This window comes from Eucalyptus grandis, chromosome 2 (assembly GCF_016545825.1).
Source record: "Eucalyptus grandis isolate ANBG69807.140 chromosome 2, ASM1654582v1, whole genome shotgun sequence".
Taxonomy (NCBI): domain Eukaryota; kingdom Viridiplantae; phylum Streptophyta; class Magnoliopsida; order Myrtales; family Myrtaceae; genus Eucalyptus; species Eucalyptus grandis.
Window position 1 is genome coordinate 33,770,757 of NC_052613.1, and position 20,071 is coordinate 33,790,827.

The following is a 20,071-nucleotide window of genomic DNA, read 5'->3' on the forward strand; positions in this document are numbered from 1 at the left end:
AGTAAGACAGCATAAATTACTGCACTACATAAATTGCATCTTGAAGGATATCCACAAGGCGTAAAGAAGTACATCTAAACTTGACTATTTCAGTGTATTGCCTACAGTGCTCCATGAAATCTCTGAAATGGAATGAAACACGATGTTTTTAGTCATCCTACCATGTAACAGAGTCCTCATTGTCCATTTTCGGTTCGGATGGTAATAATCGCTTGAACAGTTTATCACGTAATCTATTTGATTGCCATCATTTGCAACTTGTGGGTACGATTCCATTAACATGTGTGATCAGCAAGTATGACCAACAACATGGAAATTTAGCAAGCATTTACTAAAATGATGCAGACTCTCCCAATGTAATTCACCAATACATTACATATTGCAAATAAAAAACTTAAGCAAATGATGACTTCCCTTCCAGTTAGCAGAAACCCATACACCGTGAAATGCCAGACCTTCTAGGCAAGAATATATACCAGCTCAATCAGATTTCACAAACATGTACAGACTTCACACTATAACTTGAAAAAAAAAAAAAAAAAAACTAAGAGTTTATCCTAGGGTTTGGGTGCAACATCTTGCTCCTGATTCCAACACCTGTTGTTGTAATTGCAGAATAAAGTAAACCATCTTGAAAGATGAGCCCCAATGTCTAGCTATTCATCTTCAGGATTTTGCAGGAGCACACCCCTTACTTTTGACCTGATAGAAAAGTAATGTTACTAGTCATACTGAAGTAGCTCAATCAGTAAAAGCAATAAGAATAAACAGCTGAGTTTTACCTCCGATGTGCCGGGACAACACGATTAGTAACTCTTGTAGAGCTTGCATCTTGTGCTACTTCTTTCTCTGCAATTTGACAAGTAAAAAATGAAAAATAATGTGGTTAGGCTGAACAATAGATCATCAAAGGGCACTGAAAATGTAAAACCAAGCTGCATTTGTCAACAAAAAAAAAAAAAAGCCCAAACCACCCAGCCTCAGTCAACGTGAATCAGCTTTATGTGTCCTTATACATCATCTCGTAAATGAGTCATAATATCCTCCCTTAAGTGAGTAGAGACAAATACAAGGTCATGAAAAAACCATAATCAATAGCAGCAGTTTGTGCGTTACTATATTCTAAGAACATGGGATAACAGAGAAGAGAGCCATTACCTGTAGAAGGGTTTGAAGCATCTGACATGGCCAAAGCACTTGTTATGGGCAACTTCTGCCTCTTCGAAAATGACTCAAGTTTGTTCTCGATGCTCTCATTCTTCTCCTGACAATAGGAACATACCGCAGGATTCAGATCGAAAACATGCATAAAAAACACTGAGTGATACTTAAATGAAAGGAGCAGGGACATCACTCATAAAGGAGAAATTTGCATCATCAGTGAGAGAAGCAGTACACGACCATTGAATATCAACAACACAGAGAACTATATCCTACCTTTTCAGCAGTTACAAGCTTTGTGAACTGAAGATAGCGTTCTCGTTCTGAAGTGCCAAGCAAGAGAATGAGCATCTATCCTATGAAAGCTTCACAAAGATTAACACGTGAAGCACTACCTTCTGCAAGTGAAGTCTGAGTGTTCTTGAATGCCATGAATAGCTGCATTGACAGGTTGCCTATCACCTCCCTTGCAGCAAAATCCACAAGTTTTACAAGAGCTACAAAAATTAATGGCATTCCTTTGGCTTTCTGAGCAACTAACTTTGCAGATGTAGCCCCTGCAAGGACAAAAGCAGATGATCTAAAACCTCATAAAATTTTCAAAAGATGCATCCCATCCACATCAGCTTATGTTGCAGCTTCTCTGTCAAATGATACTCAAAGAAGAAGCAGATCAGAGCGACTATAAGTATAGACTCACCAATTACTAAACAAAATAACTAAAAGACACCAGTCTCTCAATTTTTGTTGTTATCTATTAGGGTGTCTCAAGATCTTGATGACAACTCCAACAGCAATACAGTTGAGTTTACCAGCAAAAAGGGTGAAATAGCCCAAGTAAGTTGTTCAGCCAAATAGGGCAGGATACACCCTAATTGCTACATAATGACAATTCCTAGTCTCCTGACTACCAGTTAATCATTACAAACAGCTTCATGCAGCAGCATATCAGAAGATTCAAGTTTGCATACTGGAATATCATCTACACTTTTGAGCAAGTTCCAAACTTTATGCAGATCCAAAGGCCGAACACAAAGACACCACGATAATATAATGAAGGAAGAAGCAAATGTACTACTTTTACTGAGCAAACAACACATTTATTCTCTGTAAAGATATATCAACAAGATAAGAATATGCTATAAGACCAGGTTTAGTTCTTCAGAATCGCCATTAGTGACTATAAGACCAACAAGGTATTTCAACTGTGGATATCCAAGAATAAGTTAGCTTTCTCATCAATCAGGCACCAATTTCATCACAGTTGAGAAAAATTTCATTTAGAGGTCCAGTAAAGCTTCTCTTAATCTAATACACAGAAAAAGTCCCATAGTCAACTGAATAGATATTGATGGCAAATTAGTCTCCATCTACAATTTCATTAAGAATCGTCAAAGATGTCTTGTGCAATATTCCTGAGGCAGTTATATGAAAAAGAAACTCAAGAGTGACTCGAGAAGTCTTTGATTTCCCTCGCCTAACTGCAACCTTTTAGTGACCACTTTTTTCTGCAAAGTCATTGTGATATAATTGCAGTAAAGGACAGGACTCTAAAACTTCAACAATTGCAAGTCTCCTGCTAGGAGAAAAGGAACTTTTGCAGTGATGAACAGGACTCTATAACTTTAACAACTGTAAGTCTCTTGCTACGAGAAAAGGATCCTATTCACATTAGGACATTCCTTCAAGCTGAAAATATATATTTTCCAGAAAACGACATGACATCCAAATTTAAGCCTCATGAAGAAACTTCACCTCTTACAAGCCAAATATCACGAATAAACAGATGAAGCCATTCTTCAAAGAAACCATTATAATTGCTAAATATCACGAATAAACATATCAAAGCAGCAATCTCGGATGAACATAACTAGATAGAGGCAATAACAGAAGGAGCTAAACTAGTAAGGGCAACAAAAGAGCAAAGAACAAACGAGACTCACCACCTGAATCCGACTGTCCATGCAGAACAAGTTTTACATCTTCAGACTTTATTGAAGCCACAAAATAGTCAATGAACTCGGACCAAGAGCCACCAATCCCAATGCTGTCCCTCTGCACTTGCAGTTCAAAAGGTATAGTATGACTACCTCACAGCTATATGAAAGATGGAAGTATATAACTAGTCGAACTGTTGGATAGCACTTATGAGAATCATTAAGGTTAATTAGTTTCCCACGACTTGTCTCAAAATAACGCGATACACTCATTCTTCTCTTCATAGAGGTCATAGAGACTTTTGATGAGAATGACACTGACAATGACCTTGATCAGACAGTAACACCACTATTCCTGGCATAAGTGGGCCAGCTAGTTTGGTTTCGTAAAAAACAATCATCACCAGTTAGGCTCTGAATGTTAGTAGATATTGACAATTTTCATCAGCTCAAGTTGTTATTGTGACCTTGATATATCCACCAATGACTAGTCAAGAAACCTCAGGCTCAGGGACAAGAAAGAACCCTAAACAAATTAGAAATGACTCTGGACCCAGATATTAAATCTTCAAACAAGGAGATTGAAGGACCTAAGAATTTTACATTGGAAATCAATCATGGCCACTACCTACATTCCACAAAATTATGCACTACAAATAGGAACTAGTAAAGAGAACCCCGATACCATTGAAGCACATCACGTACTCACAATTACTTGTGAAGAAAAAAAGGAATTGTTGAGATGGAGCTAAAGATGTCTAATTCATACTGAGATAACCAGAACTTCCAAGTGAATATAAATCCTAGAGAACCTGACATAAAGGATTAAGGCCAAGTAAAAGTTGCTCATCTTTTCAAGACCCAGGTACAAATCCTTCTCTATTGCTATGATCACCGACTCATACTAGATCTAGTTGCATTTTATGTTCTCCCTTATTCATCTCTGTTTGTTTTCTGTTTTGCTTCTTTTACATCCCCACTTGACTCAGGGATTTGGAGATCGGAACTCACCGGAAGACGAATGCATGTCCATCAATTTACTCACTCCAAATAACTATCTGATTCCCAAGTAGGCTGTACAAAAAAAAAAAAAAAAGGCACAAGATTTTCACGCCCGTAGACTTATATGGTGGTCACACCAATTTTACAGTAAAAGCATTCTACATTCATTGATCGAACCAAGCACAACCCACAACGAGAAAATTTCGAAATCGACTTTTTCCCCCCACCCCGTTCACAAAACACCCACCACGGCTAAAGTTCTTAAAAGCGAAAATCCATATCAAGAAAATAAAGAACACATCTAAATAAACGCAACGGAAAAGGAATTAGAAACAGCAAGAAGACGAACCATGTCCTCGAGCTCATGAACAGAACGAAGGGCCTCCCAAGCATTGGAGTGAAAGTCGGTGACGTGGATCCTGAGGTGAGAAGGGTCCGGAGCGTGGACGTAATACAAGAACCGCCGCAGCGGATGGCCTGCTCGGTTCGACCATTCCACTTTGGGCTCCCCAAAGATTGCTTCGAAGTCTTCAAACAACATGCCCACGTTGATAAACCGGTCCTAAAAGGGCGACCCAGAAAGGAAAAAGACGAGCTTGCCTCAGAGATCGATCCCAAGCCGACGAAGAATCGAACCCAGAGACAAAGAAATGCCAGCAAGAAATGGAGGTACGAACCGGGGGATGAACAGCTGCTGCTGAGCTCGAATTCTTGTCCTTGCAGAGGAAGAATGAGCGCTTCTTTTGGTGTCTTGAACAGAGAATTCTTGAAAAATCCACTGGAAAGTGCCAAACTTTGATCATATTTTAGCACAAATTTAGTGACGTCATTATATTAGGTCATATCTATGTTTCTTAAATTTAAGCAAATTTATTGACCACTTCTACTTCATATTTTCACAAAAAGATTTCATGAAAAATACCGTATGATGACGCAGGATTTATAGATGAATAAAAGAATGATTAACAATAATCAAGATAATTGATAATAATCAATTGATATCTTATCTTCTTAATTTGAATCCAAAATGATTATTGAGGGCTTCATGAATAGTTCATCTTCCATTTTTACAACAATAAAAATTGTATTTCGAAAAGGAATCAAATTATATTGGTTTCTCTATTTTTCTTCAAGTTAAAAGGCGTGTGCTCTTTTTCTAGCATTAATTTAAAATGTTTCACATCACTTTAAGAGTCAAACTCTAAATTGATTTAGTAGGCTACTTATTTATCCTAATTTTAATTCACACATATGCTTTTAGAAGAGCACACACTTTGTGTGTGAAAGAGAAATAATAAAGCGAATTACAAAAAACACATTCAAAGGTTTTTAATCGAAAGTAAATAACCCACATATTTTACTTTATATGTCTTTGATGTCAGATGTGAGTTTTGATGAATTTCATGAAAGAATAGATACGTGAACTCAAATTAAATATTAGATATGTTTGAACCATCATCTGTATGGTTTTGAAGATGTAGATATACGCTCCATGGGAAATGAGTTAATATTGTAATACGTATTTCATATTACATATGCATGAGATGACCAACAAGAATGACAAAAAAAATTTATCTCAACTTTTATGTCGTGTGAGACTTTTAAGAAAAAGAGATCCTCAATTAAATACTCTCATGACTCTTACTTATTCTCAAGATTTTTATTCAGTGTTTGCTATTCTAGAATGTTGCCAATGATCATGAATTGATTCGATATAATGAGACATTTCTAGAAAAGTAAGTTGAATTGAAATTGAGAGTTTTAAAGAAAGAGAAAAATCGAGTTTGGAGAATCATATTCTAGTTTTGTATTCACTAGTTGATCAATTATGATTGTTTGAGACATAATTGTGAATACAATTATCATTATTAAAAAAAGATTAAAAAATATATAAATGTGATTGATTGATCTAGGGTACTACATACTATATCTACTAAAAAATGCGATGCCCATTATAAGCTATTATATATCCCTAACAAATGTATGATAGTGAGGGGAGAAGACATTTGTCTGCCAAAAATGAAGGAGGTCTCGGCATCCGAAAATTAAGAGACTCAGAACAAAGCAGCCATGATGAAGTATATTTGGATCCTTTTCACAGACAAAAGTATCTTTGGGTCGCCACCACTCCCACAGTTTATTCTTGGGCTTGGAAGAAGATTTTGCAAGAAGGATTATTTATTGGTATGAATGTTGCAGTAAGATGAGATAAGAGTCTTGTTCGGCCTATCATATGTGAGTGGGAGATGATGATTTTTTTTATTTGATGGGCCAAATTAAGTTCGTCTACCCATGTTCGGCCAAAACCTGGCCCATAAGAGGAAACGGCAGTTATTTTTAAGTGAAAATAAGTGCAATATATAAAATAAAAAGAAAAGTGGATAACGTTACTTGTAGCGTTTCAGAGGAAAAACACGTTTTTTATTTTCTTCCTCTTGAAACAATATACTCCCTCTTGAAGAACGGAACTCCAGAGCTTTAAACGATTCCTCTGAGATTGCAATGGTACTTAATCTGTGGCAAATAGGGTGTGTCTATATCTGTGATATATCTTTTGATTGATGCTACATGTTTTTTGAGCACGTTTTCCGTGTTAGTTTTCAGTATTTGATCGCTTGAGTATCGGTTTGATTTTTAGGAATCTGTTTCCAACATATGATTCATTAGCATTTCCAAATCCTACAGTAAACCACCGTTCGCAAGAGTCTCCTAATTTCAACAAAAACCGCTCATCTGACAAGTGAAATCATCTCTTTTACAACCCATCATGCCTGCAATAAGCTTGGCTCTAGTGTAGACTAAAACCACATTCTCGTGAGCCTAGTTCGGAGCTTAGTTTGTAACGTTACTGCCACGTGGTATTGGAAACTCCATACTAAAACAGGCACCACGATCATCATCAACATGGTATAAAGGCGATCAACTGAAGGAAGTACCCATAAGAGAAGAAAACATTTCAAGATTGCCTTCTTAGGAAATTGACATGTTTTAAGGAAGTTACATTAAGAGCACCAGGTCTTCGGTCGGCTATTGGTTGTTGGACCAATAAACATGGTCCGTCTCGAAAGTAATCGTGGTCTTTTGTTGTTTTCTTGATGGCGGATCTTTAGCCATCGTAAAGGCAATGTTACGCAATTTTCGTCTCTAATTAACTAGTAAACCTTCTACTAAACAGAGATGATCCTGAATAATACGCAGTGGATATCCTTTTTAAGCCAAATATTCAGGTCAACAGCAACACATCATCAATCATCATGAGTTCTGATCTTACTAGAAACATGAAAGATAAACCACCGTCTGATAACTGCTTCTCACTCCTTAATAATTGCACAAGCCATGAACTTTACATCCTCAAACCCTTTCACCAATTTGCAGCATCATTTTATCAAACTCTTCACCAATCACTAATACAAGCACTTAATGACAGTTACTTGTCGTTTAGGCTCGATGAAGAAAATGCTTGTGCTGCAACAATTGAATTGCAGTAGGAGAAACCTATTGTAATCAGTACAACCAAGGACGTGTTGCAGATTATACTTATCATTGGTGGCATCTCTCTTGCTGAGAGATTAGGATATCATTCTAGTCAGGGTAAGACTATCGCACGTGCTATAACTTTCGTATGGTGCTCACTTGAGTGCCATAAGTTTTTTTCGTTAATTTGAGTGCTATAAATTTGAAAAATCGATCACTTGAGTGTCATTGGAGATTTGTCTTGTTGAGAAACCTAACGTGGACGTTCATCGTCCTATGTGGTTTCCTTGGCACTAATGTGGATAACTTTTAAATATTTTTAAATATTTTTTTTAATTTCTTTTTTATTTTCCTTTTTTTAGGGCCAGCGAGGGCCACCTCATTGTTGCTGCGAAGACTCGGGCGAGGGCATCGTGGCCTCACCAAGGGCCTTCACAATCACACCGTGGCCTCGCCAACCTTGCCCTTGGCCCCAAAGGTCCTTGCCTAGATCTTGCAAGGGCCTTCACCGTTGACGGTGAGGGTTTTGCAGCCGACAAGGGTCATTGGCCCTAAAAAAAGGAAAAAAATGGAAAAAATAAATAAATCAAATTTTTTTAAAAGATTTTAAAAAAAATCCCACGTCAAATGGGAAATAATAATAAAATATCCACATAAGACGATTTGCTGAAAGTGGTACTCAAATGATCGATTTTACTTCAATTTGACACTTAAGTGAAGAAAAAAAATTATGACACTCAAGTGAGCGCCTTATGAAAATTATGGCACTTGCGTTGTTGTTGACCCATTTTAGTCCCAAAAACAGGATCTTTTTTAGTCAATTTTACCCGTAGAATATTAAGTATGTTGTATTCATTGGACTACGGCACTTATAAAGTAAAGCAAGACACTATAACGACGTGTCAAAGGAAGATCCTTGGATTAGAAAAACATCCTGGGATTAGGACTTTTAAATGGACTTGACACTTACCTTCTACTGTGAGTCTCTTAATCTTTTCCTTCCGTTATTTTTTGACATCATCAAGTTGCCATCAGTTCGGAGGGCAGTGAAAATAAATGAAATTAATCACTACAAATTGAATTAGCTTATGAATCTAGCCAAGTTTCAGCACCCACGCAAACCAAAAACTATGTGTCCAATGTTATTTCCCTAGATTTGACATGCTCGAGAGAGAGAGAGAGAGAGAGAGAGAGAGAGAGAAGTTGTTTGAGGCTTTCGGTGGTTGAGTAAGATGTTGGATACCTTCGGACGAAAAAGATTGGTTGAGCGCAGCAAGGCGGAAGTAAGATGACATTGACTATTCGGTGCCGATCAACATCATTTCTCAAAACACGAAATAGACTCCCACTTTCCATCTTATCGTAAATCAAGAACATGTGTACCCGATGTATCAAGAACTTTGGATCATGGGGAAAAGTGTTAAAAAAGTCCTAAACCTTTTGTATTTTGCAAATTTAGTCATAAACTTTTTTTTGGTGCCAATTAAGTCCCAAATCTTTTTACGTTGTGCCAATTTAGTCCTTTCCGGCCAATTTTGGCCGGATTTGGCTGACTAGACACCGGCCGGGTTACATGGCTTGACTTCAATCGCTAACGTAGACAACTTTTAATAATATTTTATTCTTTTTCTTTTTCTTTTTCCTCCTTCTTCCTCCACCAGTCGCCGGACCTCGGGGACTAGCCAAAGGGGACGACCAGCAAGGTCAAGGCTTGGGCGGCAAGGGCGAGCCCCACCAGCTCGGCGCGAGGCCGCCCTCGCGGGCTGGGCGGCCTCGAGCTGGCCTCGCGCCGGGCTGGTAGGGCTCACCCTCGCCAGCCATAGGCAAGGCCGCCCTCGCGGCCACTAGCGAGGTGGCCGGTGAGATCGACCTCGCTAGCCGTTGCCTCTGGCCAGTCGCCAAGGTTTGGCGACCGGCTGGAGGAAGAAGGGGGAGAAGGAAAAAAGAAAAAGAAAAAAATTCAAAAATATTAAAAAGTTGTCTACGTTTAACACCAATCATGCCACATCGGTGATCGGCATCCAGTCAGCCATTTTGGCCGGAAATGACTGAATTGGCATAACGTAAAAAAGTTTGGAACTTAATTGGTATCAAAAAAAGGTTTATGACTTTTTTAACACTTTTCTCTTGAATCACATTTCACATGGGTCGAACCCGATAACGATCATTCAGGGAGAATCATAATTTATGAATAGCATCAGGAACTCTCTTTCATAGGAAGTGTACTTAAGATATACAGAAAGTGCAGCATACGAGATTTTAAGGCGGAAGGAAGAGTAATTTTATGATTTTAAGGTTCTTTCTGTGAGGGTTTTCTGTTGATGGGATTCCTCGTCCTTGTGTCCTTGTGTTCATCAATTACATTATGGAGCGAAATATAATATCAAATAGACTTATGAGTTCATCTGAATATAATCAATTACATTATGGAAATTGTGAATGGATACTCGTGTTTTATATTGGGACTACAGTCGGTTTTGTCATTTCTTGATGCAATGTTCAATGAAAAGAAGAAAAATAAACGGATGTCATATATAAACTGCATCTCACTCTTACAGCATAGAATAGAAAAGAGTTTAACAAGACTTACTAATTTGCAGAAGCCATACAATTTTATATGCTCAATCACTTTCACCAAATTGCAGCTTCATTATCTATTATCTCTTTACTAGACAAGCACTTAATGACCCTTACTCCTCGCTCTATCCTAATGAAGCTTCTGTTGGTTCACCTTCCAACCGTGATCTATTAATATATCGGAGCTGAGCCAATGAAATCTCATGGAAGGGCTTCGCCAATGGTGACTTTCGAGCTAGAAAAGCTCCTGAGAGTTGCTTCATAGTTGGTCGAGACTTTGGATTAGCACTCAAGCAAGCAAGCGCTAAAGAAACTATCAAAACAATACTTCTTGCAACAGAGTTCTCCCTTGGAAAAGGCAACCGCCGGTCTAGAATTTTATGTACCATGATATCTTCTCCGGAGGATGTCAACAAGATGGATATAATATCTCCTGGATGCTCACCCATCATTGTTTCTATTGCTACCACTCCAAAATTATATATATCGCATTTCTCATTAACGACCAAAGTATATGCGAGCTCTGAAAAAAAAAATACATAAGGCATACAAAATTTTAGCAGTTGAGGCTTTGGACCGGATGACTACACCCTTAACCGCCCGCCCCGTCGCTGCCCCTTGAGAGGCAACTTTTCCCTCTCCATCGTGCCCCACATAACCATGTGCGGCACCCCACCCCGCCCCATTTTGCCCCTCCAATTATCCTTTGAAAACAGTTAATTTTATTTCCACAATAAAACGTTTAATAGAAATGAATGACTTAGTAATACCAATATAGATGTAATACAAAATCTAAAAATCTGACTATTACGACATGTTTTTACTTAGATGCAACATAAAAATTATAGTTTGAGACATTTTTATTCTAAAATAAGTAACCTAGTAATATTAACAATAGTAGCATACAAAATAAATATTCATTTTCCAAAAATATTCAAATATATAGACATGAATAAAACAAATACAGGAGTCGAGCCACGGCAAACAAGGTGGTTCCGGGGTACATTTTGCCAATAGTGGCACAACCAATCCTTAGCTATTGTTGGCAAGTACAATAACAGTCTACATGTCACCGATGTGCATGGATAGCGAGACTCCTACAATGTCGTTTTTATTTGACTTGTACCTATATTAGTAACTTTGAGGGTAAAAAAAAAAAAAGAAAAATTATGAAGCATAAAGTATTGCTCACTTGGTGCAATGCATCCATAGGTGCCAGTGATATTTGCAGTGAAGTTAGATGAGGAATCATGATCCAGAAGTCTTGCGATGCCAAAATCTGATACAAAACCCTACATTTTACTATTGAGTAAGATGTTATTGCTAGATATATCTCGATGAACAATTGGCTTAGCACAATCATGGTGCATGTAAGACAAAGCATGTGCCATATCTCGGACAAGATCGAGTCTTTTGGACCAATCTAATTCCACTGCTTCAACATCATCTCTCAAAACACCAAATAGACTCCTATTTTCCATGTATTCGTACACTAAGAACATGCATCGCTTGTGTAAGCAAAAATCATGGAGCTTGATTATGCTTCTATGCCTTATTTCTGTCAAGTGTTTCACTTCATTCTGAAAGCTCTTGTCGAAGGACGGGTCCTCCACTTCAAGACGGTGAAGTTTCTTCAATGCCACAACTTTCCCATTGGGCAATTGCGCTTTATAGACGCTACCATAGCCGCCAGTCCCGATGCAATATTTGAGATCGAAGTCCTCTGTTGCATCAATCATATCTTCATATGCAATCCTCCCATCATAATTCCATATTGACAAGAAATTTTCATTTTTCTTTGTAGTCTCTAGTTGCTTTGTCTTTGTTGCACGTTGAAATAGAAAGCCAGATCCGACCACTATACAGCAAATTGCAGCTAGCAGAATGAACACTTTGTCATAAAATGAATTATGCTAGACCTTCTTCTAGAGTCTTGGGTTTCATAAAACTGGTTCAAATCTTCATTGCCGAAAAAAGCATCAGGGAAAGCAACCCTCAATTTATTTGGAATTGGGGCCTCAAAACGATTATATGATAAGTTGAAGAGAATTAAGTGATAAAATATTTTAAATATGGATATTGAGCCACAAAAAGAATTGTTGTGAAGATCGAGATCTTTTAGCGGCTCAGTTTATTAAGTTTAAAAGGGATTTGCCCAACCAAGTTGTTCAAGCTCAAATCTAGCTATTGGAGATTCCATAAATCTCCCATTTCTGATGGGATGGCACAATCAATTCTATTTTCCCGTAAATTCAGCTCAATCAAGCTCTGCAAATTGCCTATTTGTGACGGTATACATCCACCGAGTTGGTTTCCTTGCAAATAGAGATAAGTCAAGCTCGTCAAATTCCCTATTTCCAAAGGAATAGATCCACCGAGTTGGTTTCCTTTCAAATCGAGATTGGTCAAACTCCTCAAATTCCCTATTTCCGAAGGAATAGATCCACCGAGTTTGTTTCCTTACAAATAGAGATGAATCAAACTTGTCTAATTCCCTATTTCAGGAGGAATAGATCCACCAAGTTTGTTTCCTTGCAAATAGAGATGAGTCAAGCTCCTCAAATTCCCTATTTCCGGAGGAATAGACCCACCGAGTTGGTTTCCTTGCAAATAGAGATAAGTCAAGCTACTCAAATTCCCTATATCCGGAGGAATAGTCCACCGAGTTGGTTTCTTTCCAAATCGAGATGAATCAAGCTCATCAAATTCCATGTTTCCGGAGGAATAGATCCACCGAGTTGGTTTCCTTCCAAATTGAGATCAGTCAAGCTCGCCATATTCCCTATTTCCGGAGGAATAGATCCACCAAGTTGGTTTCCTTCCAAATAGAGATAAGTCAAGCTCGTCAAATTCCCCATTTCCAGAGGAATAGATCCACCGAGTTGGTTTCCTTCCAAATGGAGATAAGTCAAATTCATCAAATTCCCTATTTCCGGAGGAATAGATCCACCGAGTTGGTTTCCTTCCAAATCGAGACCAGTCAAGCTCGTCAAATTCCATATTTCCAGAGGAATAGATCCACTGAGTTGGTTTCCTTGCAAATGGAGACTAGTCAAGTTCCTTAAACTCCCTCTTTCCGGAGGAATAGATCCACTGAGTTGGTTTCCTCGCAAATAGAGAAAAGTCAACCTCCTCAAATTCCCTATTTCCGGAGGAATAAATCCACCGAGTTGGTTTCCTTGCAAATAGAGACCAATCAAGCTCCTCAAATTCCCCATTTCTGGAGGAATAGATCCACCGAGTTGGTTTTCTTGCAAATCAAGATCAGTCAAGCTCGTCAAATTCCATATTTCCGGAGGAATAGATCCATCGAGTTGGTTTCCTTCCAAATAGAGATAGGTCAAGCTCGTCAGATTCCTTATTTCCGAGGGAATAGATCCACCGAGTTGGTTTCCTTCCAAATTGAGATAAGTCAAGCTCCTCAAATTCCCTATTTCCGGAGGAATAGATCCACAGAGTTGGTTTCCTTCCAAATCGAGAAAATTCAAACTCGTCAAATTCCCTATTTCTAGAGGAATAGATCCATCGAATTGGTTTCCTTCCAAATAGAGATAAGTCAAGCTCCTCAAATTCCCTATTTCCGGAGGAATAGATCCACCGACTTGGTTTCCTTCCAAATAGAGATAAGTCAAGCTTGTCCAATTCCCTATTTCCAGAGGAATAGATCCACCGAGTTGGTTTCCTTCCAAATCGAGATAAGTCAAGCTCCTCAAATTTCCTATTTCCGGAGGAATAGATCCACCGAGTTGGTTTCCTTGCAAATAGAGATCAGTCAAGCTCCTCAAATTCTCTATTTCCGAAGGAATAGATCCACCGAATTGGTTTTCTTGCAAATCAAGATCAGTCAAGGTCATCAAATTCCATATTTCCGGAGGAATAGATCCACCGAGTTGGTTTCCTTGCAAATTGAGATTAGTCAAGCTCCTCAAATTCCTTATAGAGGATGGAATGGGAGCAATGAAGTTGTTGAAACCTAAATCAACAACATTCATTTTTGTGAGGTTTCCAAGTTCAAGAGGGATAGAGCCACTTAAATTATTTGACCTAAATATAAGGGATCGTAAATTGTGCAAGCAACCAATAGTCAGTGGACAACACCATTAAGCAAATTGAACGTGAGATTCAAGGTGTTCAATCTCTCCAAATTTCCCAACTCAAGAGGGATAGAGCCATTGATGTAATTATCACCGATATTAAGAACTTGAAGCCTAGTGAGGTTTTGGACACATGGAGGCAACTCGCCAATGAGGGAATTGGAGGACAGGTTAAGGTAAGTTAGCCTCGACAAAGTACATATTTGAAGGGGGATTTTGTCGGCTAGTCCGTTATAAGATAAATTAAGTAAGGTGAGGCTTGGAAGTAGAGAGAAGTTCATGTTGCTGAAATTACCTCCTATTTGGTACTCATATGGCAAGCGAATCCCGTCGACGCTCTCAAAGGCGTCACACAATACCCCGGGCCACGCACAATGAGGTAAGGTAGTGTTGTCGGTGACGGAGAGAGACCACCACCCGCTGTAGAGAAGCGCACTTGCCTCTGATTGTTTAGAAGGTGCTGGTGTTGCAAGAATTGAATTATAGCATGAGAAAGCTATAATGATCAATATAGGTAAGGACATGTTGCAGATTATGCTCATCATGTTGCAGCTCTAGTCACTTGTTATTGCCATATTCTTTGGACTACGGCATTTAAAACGCAAAGCAAGACATTGTACCAACACGTCAAATGAAACGTGATTTCCACAATTCACTTGTTATCTTTGTATTGACTTGACACTTACTGTCATTTATTCTTTCCTCCCTTCCTTTTTTTTTTTTAGATGATTTTTTTTTTGTCGGTCCTACTCTATTCTTACTCTACACTCACTCTCAGACTTCTGCCCTATTTCTTGCAGGGCGTGGGAGTCGAAACCCACTCCTGAAACTTACGCGTCATCACCCCATCCCCCCTGAGAATGTGGGGATTTGAACCCCTCACCTCCCCCTTCCATGTTGGAAGGGTGGCCACTGGGGCGAATCCCAGTGGTTTTTTTTAGATGATTGAGTTGCCATCAACTCGTAGGGCTATAAAAGGGGAACTAATTATTAAAAATTGAATTAGATTGTGAAGCAATCCAAGTTTCAACACCCCTGCAAACCAAAAATTGTGTATCAAATATCATCTCTACTTTTACGTCCTTGCAGAGTCACAATGCTTCATCAAGGACTATTCTACTATTTTGAACCGAAAAAAAGAAAAGAAAAAAAAAAGATCTTCTTCCGTGCCCATAAATTCCTGAAAGAGTTGGTAAGTGCCAAAATACTAATGATAAATGGATCTTCGTCGGGGTGATTTTATGCTACATATAATCAGCAATAGTAATGTTATGACTTTTTAAGTAATCATTTAAGTGTCATAGTTTTTAGCTCGCTTAAGTTACATAGGTGATTCTTTTACTAGAAATTCCTATGTGGCATTGATTCTTGGCAAATCCATTGAATTATTTAATATTAAATTAATTCCACAATGGATTTTCAAGTTAAAAAACCATTATTGTAATTCTAGATATTTGGTTTTTAAAAGTTGCACCTCTAATTTTCGAGCAAACAAAATATTCTAATCTTGCAAATCTCTTAATGTCGCAGTTTTGTGATTCGATTAGAATTTAAACAAGAATACCGGCCAAAAGAAATGGATTAAACCATGTAAGGATGGATCTTGTGCACATCCATCAAGAAATCAAGAAATTCCTATGCGGCATTGATTCCTCGCAAATCAATTGGATTATTTAATATTAAATTAATGCCACAATGAATTTTCAAGTTAAAAAACCGTTATTGTAATTTTAGATATTTGGTTTTAAAAGTGACGCCGCCTCTAATTTTTTAGCAAACAAAATATTCTACTCTTGCAAATCTCTTAATTTCGCAATTTTGTGATTTGATTAGAATTTAAACAAGCATACCGGCCAAAAGAAATGGATTTAAACCATGTAAGGATGGATCTTGTGCACATCCATCAAGAAGTCAAGATCTTTTGGGGTTTTACATGTGTTGACTTTCGATTAGTACATGGTCGATGGTTCATGGGAAGTCAAGGTCTTTATGACACTTTTAATGGGTGCTGTTTAGCCTTAAAAATTTCTAACCCATCATAAACGAAAGGTCATGGACCAATTTTTCAACTTTTTCTTCTTTTGACTAACATGCCTTCAACTTTGAAAGAGAAAGATCCTTGTAATTCCATTCACACTGTAAATATCAAATCGTGTTGTGCATCGATGATAGTGACCCTATTGGAGTCATTTCTCAAAGCACATAGTAGACTTCCCCTTCCATCATGTACTCATAAACCAAGAACATGCATCACTTGTGCAAGCACAAAACCATGAAGCTTCATTTTGCTTCTATATCATACTTTCATTAATTGTTTCACTTCATTACAAAAGCTCTTGCCAAAAGATGGGTTCCCTGCTTCAAGATGGTGAAATTCCTCCAATGCCACGATTTTCCTTGGGCAACCACGCCATATAGATACTAGCATAATTTCCACTCACCATGCAATATATGATGTTGAACTCTTCCGTTGAATTGATTATGTCTTCATATGCAATTCTCCAATCATAATTCCTTATAATAAGAAATCTCCATGTTCCTCTGATGCCTTTGATTGCATGCTTTTGTTGTACATTGAAATATGAAGGAGGCCTAACAACTAGATGGGAAATTAGATAAGTGAGATTATCTAAACACATCCATTAAAAAATGTCCACGGTTCAAAGAGAGTCACAAGTTTATGAACAAGATCTAATTTTTTTCTGGTGGACCATATAAAGTTCTCCAACCTCACTCAAAGGTTAACTCCAATTATTTTAAGAGTCCATTTATGTTTCTGAAATTGATAATTATTGCTTCAGGACACTGTTGTTGTTGAGTAATTGAACTTATGTTTTCCTTCTAATCATCCATCAATCCATTCATAACCCCATTTTAATTATTTTGCTTAATGTCCCACAAGACTGCTGAGAAATTGCAATGAACTACCATGAAAGAGACTATCTGTAGAAATTGTATGGTCAACCGAGAAATTGCAAGGAACTGCCATGAAAGAGATTATCTGTACACTCTCTGTAGAAATTGTACGGTCAGTGGAACAAGACGACTCAAGTCACTAATAGCTTCCGACATACTTTGCCTAAGTTCGACTTTCGTGGCCACACGTAACACGTTGTGTTCAACCAATTTGAGGACCTACATCAATTATGGAGTAAATAAAGACGACAACCGTAATGAATTTTTTAATAGGAAAATGAGAAAAGATTCAACAATCTAGGTACTTCAAATCACTCGCGAATTAATTACACTTGTGTCCCTATCAAACTAGAAGGAGTTCCTGTCGAAAAGTACTCTGAACTATAAAATTCATCCAAGGTACTTATTTCTTCTTTTGTATCAAGAATTTACCTAGCCAATTTAGCTGTCAAGAAGACCATGAAAATGTTGATGCACCGGATAGAGTCTGTCGAAGCTGCGCCAATGAGATTGCATGGAAGGGCTCGACCATTGGTATTTTTTGAGCCAAAATAGCTCCGGAAACTCGTTTCATCGTTGGTCATGACTTTGGGTCCACACTTATGCAAGCAAGAGCTAGAGAAATCGCCTGAACAATGTTTTTCGCAACAAAACTCTTTCTCGGAATAGGCAAGCACTGGTCTAACATGTCGAGTAACATGATATCTTCTCCTTTGGAGGTCAATAGCACCGAGATGATCTCTACCGGATGCTTGCCCATTATTGTTTCTGTTAAAATATGCCTCGAGTTTGAGCCAAATGCGAAATTTCGAATACTCCGAATTAGATATGTTGCAGACGTTCGAAATCGAGCAAAGAAGATCCGAATATCAACTTCCCCAAAATTCAAATATGCGTTGGAGAATTTGGCCGCTGAAATAGGAAAATCCAACTTTGACTTGGACTTGAATTTTGTTTAAAATATACAGAGACATGTTTTGGTTAAAATCGTTCAAGATAACAACAAAATAAGAAAGTTTGGTGTTTACTTTGATTTGCATCTTGGGATTAACCTGTGTGTCAGGCAATATAGGAAAAAAAATCTTAGGAGAAGTCGGCAAAAGAATAAGGATCTCACTTATGGTATATAGACTTGTGGCCGTGGGTGGTCTGCCACTGATTATTCATCGTTTGATAGATGAATTATGGATTATGGTTGTTCTTTTCATGTTACACCAAATAGAAACCGGTTTACTACTTATCAGTGCATGGATGGTAGTAAAGTACAGTTGGGGAACAACAATAAATGCGATGTCATCGATGTTGGTAATGTTAAAATCAGAATGCATGATGGTATCGTGAGGACATTGACCGGAATAAGATATGTTCCAAAATCAGATAATTTCCTTGAGTGCCCTGCATTCAGTTGGGTATTGATATATTTCAGAATGTGGAATTTTGAAAATTGTTTGAGGTGCTTCGATAATAATGAAAAGAATAAAGCACAATGGCCTATATGAGCTTCAAGGTGAGACGGCAACAAATTTTGCTAAAGAGACGTCGGATGCATCTATGCGAGAGTCTGAATTATGGTATATGCGTTTGGGGCACATTGGCAAGAGAAACCTGAAGGTTTTAAGTAAAAAGAATCTGCTATGTGGTTATGTTCCTAACAAACTGAATGTATGTAGCTGCTGTGATTTAGATCAACGGCAAAAAGTGCAATTCAGTATGATTGTGAAAGAAACCATGGAAATTGTAGAGTTAATTCACTTGAATGTTCGCAGGTTGTCACAGTTCTTTCGAGAAAAAGTGCATACACTTCGCATGTGAAAGAGAAATAATGAAGCGAATTACAAGAAACGCATTCAAAGGTTTCTTCTACTTTTTAGAAAAACAAGAAAGACGTTGACTTATAAAATATTACAAAGATTTAAATTTAAACAGATAAAGTGTTAAAAGATTATAAGAATTCCTAATTTTAGTGCTAATTTACTTTCAAATCATGATTTCACTTTTCATGGACAATAAAGCATCATCATTCACTGTGCATTTCACAAATTTTAATACCAAAATTTGGCGTTGAAATCATAATTTTATCATATGGAGAGAGGTAAAGGGGGAGATTTGAAAGTGATCTTTTACAAAATTAAACATTTTATTGGTAAACTTTTTCATCTAATGACAATTGTCTTCTTATGTACCAAATTGTAACTTATTTCCTCAGCTACGCTCATGAGTCAATAACCGGCAATAACCACTCGCCTCAGCTGCCACCCCTGCCCGCCTCAACTATACTACCCTCCATCGCCATGACATTGGTCTTCGTGGCGGACGTCCTATTGATACTCCGATGGAACCCAATATACAATTTTCGGACTCCTCTCCAATTCTTAAGGATCCAGGTTCATATCGACGACTTACTGGCAGATTATTATATCTTACAGTAACTCGTCCAGATTTACTTTTTGCAGTGCAACATCTTAGTCAATTTATGCACTCTCCTCATGAAAACCATTGGAATGTTGCCCTTCGCATTGTGCGGTATCTCAAGCATGATCTTGGCACTGGTTTATTTTTCCCATCTGATTCAACTCTCCAACTTAATGGTTATATAGATTCTGATTGGGCATCCTGCTCTACATCCCGACGATCTATTTCTAGCTGCTGCATGTTTCTTGGTTCTTGTCCTATCTCATGGCGTTCCAAAAAACAAACCACCGTTGCCCGTTCCTCAGCAAAAGCCGAATATTGTGCCATGGCGTCTGCGACATGCGAAATCACATGGCTTCACATGCTTCTCTCGGATCTCCATGTCAACACTACCACTGCCAATTTTTTTTGTGATAATAAAGCGGCCATCCACATCGCCACTAATCATGTCTTCCACGAACGAACCAAACACATCGAGATTGACTGTCACTCGGTTCG

The 20,071-nt window shown here is 38.1% G+C and overlaps 1 protein-coding gene and 1 pseudogene across 1 annotated transcript; both read right to left on the bottom strand.

Annotated features, from left to right (window-relative positions):
• Positions 1 to 310: 310 nt before the first annotated feature.
• LOC104418104 lies at positions 311 to 8,930 on the bottom strand. The gene is made up of 9 exons (XM_039307010.1): positions 8,818 to 8,930; positions 4,778 to 4,878; positions 4,450 to 4,628; positions 3,105 to 3,216; positions 1,557 to 1,718; positions 1,438 to 1,484; positions 1,159 to 1,264; positions 783 to 849; positions 311 to 702 (listed from the first exon to the last, which is right to left on the bottom strand). Exons 1-9 carry the CDS (start codon positions 8,928 to 8,930, stop codon positions 657 to 659), a joined length of 933 nt encoding a protein of 310 aa, XP_039162944.1. The 3' UTR covers positions 311 to 656.
• A 1,346-nt stretch (positions 8,931 to 10,276) lies between these two features.
• On the bottom strand, positions 10,277 to 13,828 carry LOC120290655 (annotated as a pseudogene).
• Positions 13,829 to 20,071: the final 6,243 nt, after the last annotated feature.